At 40.9% G+C, this 10,734-nt stretch overlaps 1 protein-coding gene across 2 annotated transcripts in view; it reads left to right on the top strand.

Annotated features, from left to right (window-relative positions):
* Nucleotides 1-10,734, top strand: part of ANKRD44 (ankyrin repeat domain 44) — a 204,563-nt gene that overhangs the window by 47,707 nt on the left and 146,122 nt on the right. For both annotated transcript variants that reach the window (XM_011997192.1, XM_011997191.1), the window contains exon 3: nt 4,545-4,615. In XM_011997192.1, coding sequence (XP_011852582.1) covers nt 4,545-4,615 — 71 coding nt within the window. The remainder of the gene's footprint in view (nt 1-4,544; nt 4,616-10,734) is intronic.

Below are 10,734 nucleotides of genomic sequence, written 5' to 3'. Positions count from 1 at the left end.
CAGATTTGTATGTATGTATGTATGTATGTATGTATTTGAGACAGAGTCTTGTTCTGTTGCCCAGGCTGGAGCGCAGTGGTGTGATCTCGGCTGACTGCAACTTCCACCTCCCAGGTTCAAGCGATTCTTCTGCCTCAGCCTTTTGAGTAGCTGGGATTACAGGCGTGTGCCACCACGCCAGGCTAATTTTTGTATCTTTAGTAGAGACGGGGTTTCACCAGTTGACCAGGTTGGTCTCGAACTCCTGACCTCAGGTGTTCCATCCACCTCGGCCTCCCAAAAGTGCTGGGATTATAGGCATGAGCCACCACGCTCGGCCTATTTATTTTTAAAGCGGCTTTATTGAAGTATAATTGAAATACAATAAGCTGCGTATATTTAATATCTACAACTTGATGAGTTTGGACATATGCAAATACCCATGAAATTATCACCACAATCAAGGTAATAGACATCTCTGTCACCTCCAAAAGTTTCCTTGTGCCCCTTTGTTCTTGTTATTTTGGAGTTTTTTGGGAAGTGTGTGTGGTAAGAACACTTAACATGAGATCTATCCTTTTAACAAATGTTTAAGTGCATGATACAGTATTATTGACTCAGATTTGCAATATTTAAAATGTCTGACTGGGCCTGGTGGCTCACACCTGTAATCTCAGCACATTAGGAGGCTGAAGTAGGAGGATCACTTGAGGGCAGAAGTTTGAGACCAGCCTGGGAAACAAAGAAAGACCTCATCTCTACAAAAAAATTTAAAAAATTAGCTGGGCATGGTGGTATGTGCCTGCAGTCGTAGCTACTCTGGAGGCTGAGGCAGGAGGATTGCTTGAGTCCAGGAGTCTTAAGGCTGCAGTGAGCTATGATAATGCCACTACACTCCAGCCTGAGTGGCAGAGTGAGACCCTGTCTCTAAAAAATTTTAAAAAATATATTTTAATGTCTGATAGTATCAAGTGTTGATGAGGATGTGGGGAAACTAAGCAATCTCATACATTCCGAGGGTATAAACCGGCACACTTTAGAGGCTTTACATGACCTTTTGAAACCGAAAGTGTGTATTATCTATGACACATAAAGTCCATTTTAAATTATTTATCCTAGACAAATACTTGCACCCAAGGCAGGCAGATCACCTGAGGTCAGGAGTTCAAGACTACCCTGGCCAAAATGGCAAAACCCTGTCTGTACTAAAAAATTAAAAAATTAGCAGGGCATGGTGGCAGGTACCTGTAATCCCACCTACTTGGGAGGCTGAGGTGGGAGAATCGCTTGAACTGGGGAGGCGGAGGTTGCAGTGAGCCGAGATCGCACCACTGCACTCCAGCCTGGGTGACAGAGCAAGACTCCGTTTCACACACACAAAAGCAGCTTAGTTCCCCCTCCCCCATTATTTTCATTGAGAAACATAAAACTTCAAATGCACTAGCTTTCTTAAAAATATTTTGTAGAAAATATTTCAAACATACAGAAAACTATGGAGAATAATATAGTGAATATCCCTATACCTTCCACTAAGTTTTAAGAACTCTTAATATTTTGCCATATTTGTATTATATATATTTATGTGTATATATATATATTATATATATATTTAAGGAAATAAAACATTGAAAACACAGTTGCAGCTGTATGGGTACTCTTACTTCATTCTTTTCACATCCCTCTTTCCCTAGACGCAACCACTATCCAGAATTAGTATTTATACTCCTTAGCCATATTTTAAACTTTTGTGTCTATGCATCCATAAACAACATATAGACATACAACTGGTGTTATGCCATAGGTATAATTCTGCAGCTTGATTTGTTCATTCGGTGTTATGATTTTAAAAGTACATCTGTTTACATATACAGAACGTCAGTCTGCTCCTTTCCATGACAGTGTAGAATTCCATTGTACAGATGTACCACAACGTCTTTATCCATTTTCCTCTTAATTGACATTTAGGATTCCAATTTCTTGTTGTCATCAACATGTTGCAGTGAACATTCATGTACATGTATGAGAGTTTCTCTAGGGTATATGATTGGGGTGGAATTTCTAGGTGGTTGGGCATGCATGTCATCAGCTTTACTAGGTAATGCCACATTGTGTCCCAGAGGAGGTTGTACCAATTCATACTCTTCCCAACTGTATGTTAAGTTTTCCTGTTGCTCCATACCCTTGCTAAATCTTGGCCTTGTCGTACTTTATTATTTTTACCAATTTAATGGATGTGAAATGGTATGCTAATGCTGCTTTCATTTGCTTCTCCCTAACGAATTTTGAGAAGTACCTTTCCATATGTGTCTTCACATTTGGGTTTCTTCTTGCAATCGTTTTTTGAATTTACAAAAAATTTAAAGCACAAAATTTACTCTGCCAAAGACCACAATAAAAATAATTCCAGCTCTCTAGGACGCGTAAGGTCTGAGTGATGTTTGTGACATGGGTGCCAAAGAAACAGCCCCAAAATAAGAAATAAATGTGCACTCAGCTTACTGGACAGAAACACAGTGTGGTCAAATCTACCACACAATGTGGTCATAAATATATTTATTTATGATGCAAGAAAAGTCCTGACCAAAAGGCAGGTAATTTTAAAAGGTTGGAATCCAGAGTGTTGGAAGATCTGAAGGGTTAAATGCTGTGTTTCTAAACCAGAAAGGTAGACTTTGTGACTATCACCTGACACTGTGTTGAAACTAATATTTAGAAGAAGAAATCTAAACTTTGGTTTTGGTAGTGGTAATTTTGTTTTAAAATTAACCAATTTTGCTGTTCTTAATCACATCTGGATTTTCTTCTCCCTAGCATTCTCTAGCACTTGAGTTCTCTTGCTCTTAAAAATACATGTCTTAAAAAGACATGTATTTGTACAGTCTTTAGGTGATGGTTGTGTTCTTGAATTTCCTATTTGACTTCTTCCTTTGTAGGGCAAGGATGATGCCTTTCACTTCCTTTGAAAATCTGAATCATAGATTTAGAGGTGAATGAGACATTAGAGGTGATTTGGAAATAAGAACAGCTGATGTTTTTCTAGTGCCTTGCAATTTACGAAGCACTTTCCTATTCACTTAATTCTCCTTAGCACCTGGTGAAATGGGTAGAGAAGTGTTAATACTGTTGTTGTTAGCCTCATTGTGCAGATTAGTGACTCTTGGTCATTGGGCCAGCAGGTGCTGAAATCAGAACTTAATCTACATCTCCTGACCATGAATCCCACTGTCCTTCCAAAACTGCATTCATTTCATGCCAGAGCATTTAGCCCACAGCTTCCTGTTACTGAGGCCAGAGATGCCTATTGATTTTTGCACACCCAAACTGATTTTACTGTGGGCCTTACTGACGTAAGGAGTTTGAACTCCTTCAGGCAAGCTGGTGTTAGTGGAATTAGGATTTAAATAATTTTAACCTGGATAAATTAAGCAACAATTCATCAGTGGCTCTCAACCTTGACAGCATAGTGTGATAACCCTTGTACCTGACCCCATCTGAAACCAGTGACATCAAAATGGAGGTTGGAGGGGAGGCATTCTAGCTGTCTTTTAGGGATTATGTTCTTGTTTTCTACGATTAATGCTGTTGATGGCATTTGTTCTTCAGTTAAAGAAAAGAATAGTATAAGTTCTTGGATTTTTATTTACTTTTAGCCAGTGCCTTAAACTAAACTTGTAACTCACGTTTATGCATGAAAGTCCACTGCCTTTTAAAAAAGTTTCTATTTTCCAGCTATCAGCTGGCCTTAGCCTCTTGGAGATTAGTCAGCTTCTGCTTTCCCTTGACTTACTTTCTCAGCCCTTGTCCTGAGGGGCCACCTCTGTGTTTCCTTTTCTCTGCCTTACTTTCTAGTTTCTTTGATTTGTTTCTCCATTCTCTGTCCTCAGGACCTTCCTTCCTCATCATCCTAAGGCTAGAATTGACTTATTGCTTCTTCAAAGATGTCATACATATTTTCTCCTCCTCCCTTTTTGTAGCCCTTTTATAAAACATCCCAAGTCTGACCAGAAGACTAGTCAAAACCCTGAACCCCCTAAAAGGAAGCTTATATCAGATGTCTTTGCTGTTCAGACATAGGCTTGGTGGGCTGGTGCTCATGGAGAATGGCAAGGGTGTCATGGAAGGTGGGTGAACTCTGCTTCCTGTGAATTCATTTGCAGGGAGCTTCTGTTCCATGATGATGGCATGACTTCATAGAGCTGAGCATGGGCACTTATAATTCTGAGTGTGAGCTGGTTTTGGCTCATGCTTGAGCCTGTCTGCCTACCCCATAGTTTGAGAAAGTAGTGAGCAATTTATAGGCCTGATATCATGTCTATCCAAAAGCCTCATGGAAACTGGCTTCTTTTTTTACCAACATATCTGGCTAGTCCCAGATTTTTAGATAAAGCAGATTTCTGCTGGTCCCCTCAGCCTTGATCAAATCTTGTCAGAACATGACTAATACAAAGAAAAGAAGAGGTGGTGGTTATGTCAGGCAAATGTGAGCAAGATACAGCATTTGACTTAACATTGGCAGGGCTTCCCTTGACTCCATTATGCCTCTAACTTGTGCTATTTGGTTCCAGGAGCTCGTGTAAATGCCAAGGACAACATGTGGCTGACTCCACTGCACCGGGCTGTTGCTTCCAGAAGCGAAGTGAGTGATTACCAAATTTAATCTAATACCTACTGTGCCTAGAAAAATTCTTGCTAGTGAATTAAGAATCCTTACTGGTAAGCAAAAGGCTTTTACCTCTAATGTAAGAGGGTTACCCAAAATGAACAGCTGTTTGTTTGAGCATCTCCTGCATGGCAGACATAGTGCTGAGTGGAGCTGGGGAGTGTCTGGGGTAGTTCAACACGGACAGCATGATCCTGAATTTCAGTGAATTCTCAGCCTGGGGAGGAGGCAAAGCAGAAAGCAGATCAGTATAATATCATCATTGACTTGCAGGAGAAAGCAACTAACTGCCTGCTTGAATAGAGGAAATCTTCCAAGAAGAGATGTCAGTTAGGCTGGTTCTTAAAGAATGAGTAAGGACTTAGCAGGCCCGGAGAAGGAGGGAGGGCTGAGGCAAGGAAGTGAGTGAATGGGGGCCTCAGTGAGGTATAACTGGAACTCAGGTTGTAGTAGAAGGTAAGTCTGATAATGGAGGTTGGGCCAGATGGCAGAGGGCTTGGAATCCTTTGAGCAATGGAGAATGGTTATAGCAGGGGAGTGATATGCTCAGATCTGTGTTTCAGAGAACCTTTGTGGTGGCAGCGTGTGAATGGGCTGAGGGGGAGGGGTCTCAAGGAGGAGGGCCAATAAGACCAAATGCGGTCTGAAGCAGCTGGAATGAGGGCATAAAGCTGAGTCCATGATTTGAGAGCTCATTAGAGGTCAACCTGGCAGGATTTAGTACCCAGTAGGGGTGAGGTGGGAAAGAAGCTGGTAGGTAAATGGTGATGCTGTTAACAGAAGAGGCACAGAGCAGGGGAGTAGGGGCCAGGAGGCTGGTGGGTTCTGTTTGAGAACGCTGAGTTCAGCAAACATGTCCTTGGAGTGGGAGTTCCATGAGGGCAGGGATCTGGGCTTTGTTCCTGGATGTATCCCAAGCCTCGTACATTCTAGGCACTCAAGAAATAATTTGTTGTTGAATGCTGGAAATTTGGGTGAAGATGACTAATAGATTATCTGTTATTATTTATACAAGTCTAGCACTCAGGGACAGGGAGAATGATCACCAAACCGTGGTAAATGCATCAGGTAGCTCAGGGGAAGTATAAAGGATGAGAAGACCAATGTGAAGATGGGGGTGGCAGGGAACCCTGGTAAATGTCAGCCTTAAAGCCTGGTCAGAGGAGATGCCCACCATCCAGGGATACAAGAGGTTCTAACCTTCTATGTACTTGGTGCTGGATGACTGACCTCCATAGCTGAGTTTACCAAATGCAGCTTCTCCTCTGCTGCTGGAGAAGGTGATATTCTCCAGGTACACCTAGGAGCAAAAGGTCTTGCTGAGAATGAATATACAGAAGATGCAGGTGTCTTTGGCCATTGTTGGTGTTAGCTTTTCCTCTTTGGCAACTATCTAGAAATTTCAAAATATACTTGGTAGGTGACAGCTTAGTAGTCATTGTTTTTCTTGCTGCGCTTTGTGATATTAGTAGTTTTTAAAAGGGGTTGACTGTGTTCTCTTTCCAAATATCCTGCATGGAATGAGAGAGGTAAATAATCCTAAATTACCTGGCTCAGACCCTGGAGAATTCAGAATCTTCTCATGGTCCCACATTTTATTTCTGTTTTGTTTGGGAAAATGAGTGTAGTGAGCTAACTGAGTGGGTATGACCAGCTTCATGAGACCAGCCCCTTCATAGAGGAGTATTTCCTGGCCTTTTAAGACCACTTGGTCTTTAGTAAATGTAGTAAATTTAAGTGTCTCTTTAAAAATATATATGGATTTGTTTCCTCTTTAACAAGAACCAGGTCTTTTTAGTTGGGAAAATAATTCAATATGCACCTCCTATATGCCAGGCACCTTTTCTTTGTAGCTGATGGAGCTACAAAGAAAACTAAGACCCATGGTCTCTGCTCTTAGGAAGTATGTAATCTAATGGAAAAGAAAGACACAAAAAAGATGATTTCATTGCTCTGTGACCTTTCCCAAGTGATCTCTGCCTTTGTTAGCTCAACTAGCTTCAAAGACTTCAATCCTCAAAACATCCATTTTCCATGAACAACCAGTCTGCGTTCTGTAAGTATCTTTAGTGTGTTTGAATCCTGTCAGCCTAATGATGGACTGACCTTCCTATCTGAGAAAGGCATTTGTTGCTTCTCCAAGTAACCAACTGCCTCTGTAGGTTTGCAGGGAGGAAAAAAAGAATCCCTTGCCAGGTAGGAATTAAATGCAAACAAATCCTGAATTGTAAATAATTAGGTAATATATGAACTCATGATGTCTTCAGATTAGTATCTTGTCACAGCAAGTTGGACAGTTTCTTACGAAAATTGGAGTCTAGGCTGGGCGCAGTGGCTCATGCCTGTAATCCCAGCTATTTGGGAGGACAAGGTGGGTGGATCATGAGGTCAGGAGTTCAAGACCAGCCTGACCAACATGGAGAAACCTAGTCTTTGCTAAAAATACAAAATTAGCTGGGAGTGGTGGTGCATGCCTGTAATCCCAGCTACTCGGGAGGCTGAGGCAGGAGAATCACTTGAACCTGGGAGGCGGAGGTTGTGGTGAGCCAAGTTCACACCATTGCACTCCAGCCTGGACAAAAAGAGTGAAACTCCATCTAAAAAAAAAAAAAAAAAAAAGGAAAAGAAAAGAAAATTGGAGTCTTTGTAACCATTGTGAGAGCTGACGGTGGAGAAGACACCTTAACTCCAAGCACATTGCTGTCCTGTGGAAGTCCTAAATTCAGATTTCCTTCTTCTTTGGAATTTAGTTCTATTGCCATTATTTTATGCCTCTCCTAACTAATAGTTGGGGAAAAGAAAGCAGATTTGAGGGGAAGAAAAGAGAAGGTTTGGACTGGTATTTTGGAGTTTAACTGTTAGCACTTATCAAGATGGATATATGGTTTCAGCTGAGAGCTGGTACATGTCTATTCCTTAGATTGGTAAGCACTGATACTACATGGCCATGTGTTTAAAACCATTTCTTCATTGAAAAGTTTGTAAACTCTATACTGTCTGTCCTCAAAGTCTATTTGCTTGTAAAATATAGGTAACTGATCTCTCAGGGTTCAGGGTTCAACCAGGGAAGCAGAACCACTATGAGAGATAGAGTAAGATATTTATTATAGGAATTAGATCTTACACAAGTGTGTAGGGCTGCTGTGGTCTATGTAAGGCTGTCACCTTGAATTCTGTGAGGCCCTGAAGTCACTGTAGGTGAGCAGATTCCACAGTGGAAAAACTGGATGTAAAATGGGGGAGAACAAGGACAAACTGGAACTGAGGTCCGTCTAACACTGGCTCCAACATCATGGACATGGGTGACTTGCAGAAGGAGTTGTGCATGCACCTGGCCCAAGAATTGGAGAAACTGAAGGAGATGTGGCAGGATCTGAAGCAGCATCAAGCCAGGCACTACCCCTTGCCAATATGGTGATCCAGCCAGTTAGTGACATCGTGTGCAAGCTGCAACACTACTTGGTGCCCAACAACATACCAGTCAGGCTGCAGTTTCACTTATGCCTTCCAAAACTCATCAGATATCTCTTGTGGCCAACCCTAAAGGGAGTACTACAGGGAAAGGAATTCTGGGAAATGAAGTTCAACTCGGCTAACTTAGGACAATACAAAACTACCATATAAATTGTTGTTCTATTTGAATTAAAAAGATCTTCTAGCTCCTTGAAATTTGTGCCATGCCTATTGCTTGCCATTGTATTTCTAGCATCTTGCCTAGTTAGAAAAGAATTGTTTTTTTGAGTTATTCATTAAAGACTGGGTTTTCAGTTTAAGCTATAATAATTTTCTGTGTACAACTGGTAAGATAGAACTGGTATACACCAAATCAGAATGCTGATGGTAATAATCGTTTATGCATGCAGGGCGAACAGAGTTGAAGCATGTTTATGGGAATGTGTACATTAAAAGCCAACTAAGCCACTGAAACCTGCAAAATCAAGGCTAGTTTCACAATTGCATATAACACAGATATCAGTGTAAGTCAAAATTTTGGAGTCTTCTTTTCATCCAGGCAAGATTTATGTTCAGATTTCTGTGTCTGGAAAAATAAGGTGCATTGCTAAGTTCATTTCCTGATATGTTATAGCAATAAGGGTGCCAGATCATAATACTGATTAAACATGAATCCAAGCCTGACACTATGTCTTCCATAGACAAGAAAGTAAATCAAGACATAATCACACCCCTTGAAAATCTCCCAAAATATAACTGAGCTCTAGAGATAAATCTTGAAGACTTATTTGATGCTGACCAGGCTGTCTTGTGTGTTCCCTTCTAGACCCAATCCCACGACCCTTTCCTACCCCCAACCTGCTCCCCACGTCTGGCACATCGGGGATTCCCAGGTTGGAAACAGCTTAGAGCCCAACAGCACTGTCTTCTTATTGGCTCCCTAAGGGCTTCTCTGAACTCATTCTCCTTTTTTTTTTTTTTTTTTTTTGTGTACACTCCCTAGGCTGTGAAGAAATGAAGAGAGGCCCTTACTAAAATATTAGAGAAACATCTTTTACAGTGCCAGCTAACAAAGATAAGCAAGATTTGGGGCTGCCAGTGGGAATATTCTGAAGTGTTCTTGTGAAGCCTATTTCATATTATTTCCTGTGTTCAGCTTATTCTTGCTTTTCTTTCTTGGAAAAGAGCAACTTTCCCCAAGGGGAAAGGAATGAAATGTACACAAACCCAGAAAGTCTAACACACATTTATGGAAGCACACTTGGTGGAAGGCATTGTTAAGTGTGCTACAGGGGGCCTAAAGAGTGTACAAAGTGTGGCTTTTAGTTTTAGTATACAGTATTTGGGGAGATAACCAGATATGCAGGCTGCTGTGGCCTATGTGCAGACGTGGCTGGCCCGTCCCAGGTGCCCTTTCTGCTATAACTAGTTGAGAGGAGTATCACAGGAGACCTGCTGAACTTTTCACTTCTCAATTCTAGAGACTGTCTTTTGGTTAGAAAGGTTAACAATGGTTGTATCTTGTCTTTAGAGTGTAGGAGTGAGGACATTGTGTCTATGTACGTGTTGTAGTTATGAGCATTTATTAAGTACTTACTGTCTGCTAGGCAGTATGCTAAGGACTTTCTGTATATTATTCTCTTTTAACCTCTGATCCACCCTTCAAGATGGATGCTATTGGCAATACTAATTTAGGAAATGTAATCTCAGAAAGTTAGTAGGGAGCCAGCGAAGTCGATGTCACAGCCAGAAAGTGGAGGAAAGTGTGACTAGAGAAGCTGCCTACTTAACCACCATTCTGTGCTGCTTTCTTCAGTTCCCATTAGCACCCTTACGGAGCCTGTTCTAGCCAATAAAGCACATCTATTTTTGGCTTCTGTGCAGACAGAAGACCCAACTGGTATACAAATCTTTCCCAGAGCTGAGCAGGATAAGCATTTTATTTTATAGTCGAAATTTAAAAAACTTACGTTCTACCCTTTCCTCTAAAAAACATGATCATTATTGTGGGCTTAATGCTAGTAGACAGGAGAATTGGAAACATTATATGGAAGAGTAGAATGTTATTGCTTTCTTTAAATTATCTTCATGATTATAAAAAGTTGTTCGTGTATGGAACATAGGTCATACCTGGAATAGGAAGAAAGTAAGCATTTTATGATCTATTAGAATGTAGACGAGTGGTGCCCAGCTTTAGTGCATTTAAATTATCTGGGGTGTTTGTTGAAACTGTCTGTTCTAAAACCTCACCCCTAGTGATTCTGAATGAAGCCTATGGTTAGGCCCAGAAATTTGCCTTTTCAAAGGAAGATTCTGATACATGTCGTCTACAAGTCACACTTTGAGACCTGAGATTAAACACTGGTCATACTTTAGTGCCTGCCTTTCCTAATGGTTAAAGTTAGCACTTCTTAAATAGTTCGTTTAGAATTCTTTCATATCCCAAAGTCTCCAGCGAACTGCTTTTGCACTCCTAGTTCTTAGAATAATTGTGCTGTAGTAATAGTTAAAATAATGGGTGAGTCTTTTTGGTGCTTGGTATTTTGGTACGTTTAGAGGAACAATACCATTAATTAAGCAAATTGGTTGGACATCAATTTATACAATTCTTACAGAATATGAAATTGCTACAATTGACATAA

Source organism: Mandrillus leucophaeus, unplaced genomic scaffold, assembly GCF_000951045.1.
Source record: "Mandrillus leucophaeus isolate KB7577 unplaced genomic scaffold, Mleu.le_1.0 Scaffold532, whole genome shotgun sequence".
Classification (NCBI taxonomy): domain Eukaryota; kingdom Metazoa; phylum Chordata; class Mammalia; order Primates; family Cercopithecidae; genus Mandrillus; species Mandrillus leucophaeus.
Note: the sequence above shows the minus strand (reverse complement) of the source record. Positions and strands in the feature narration are given on the sequence as shown.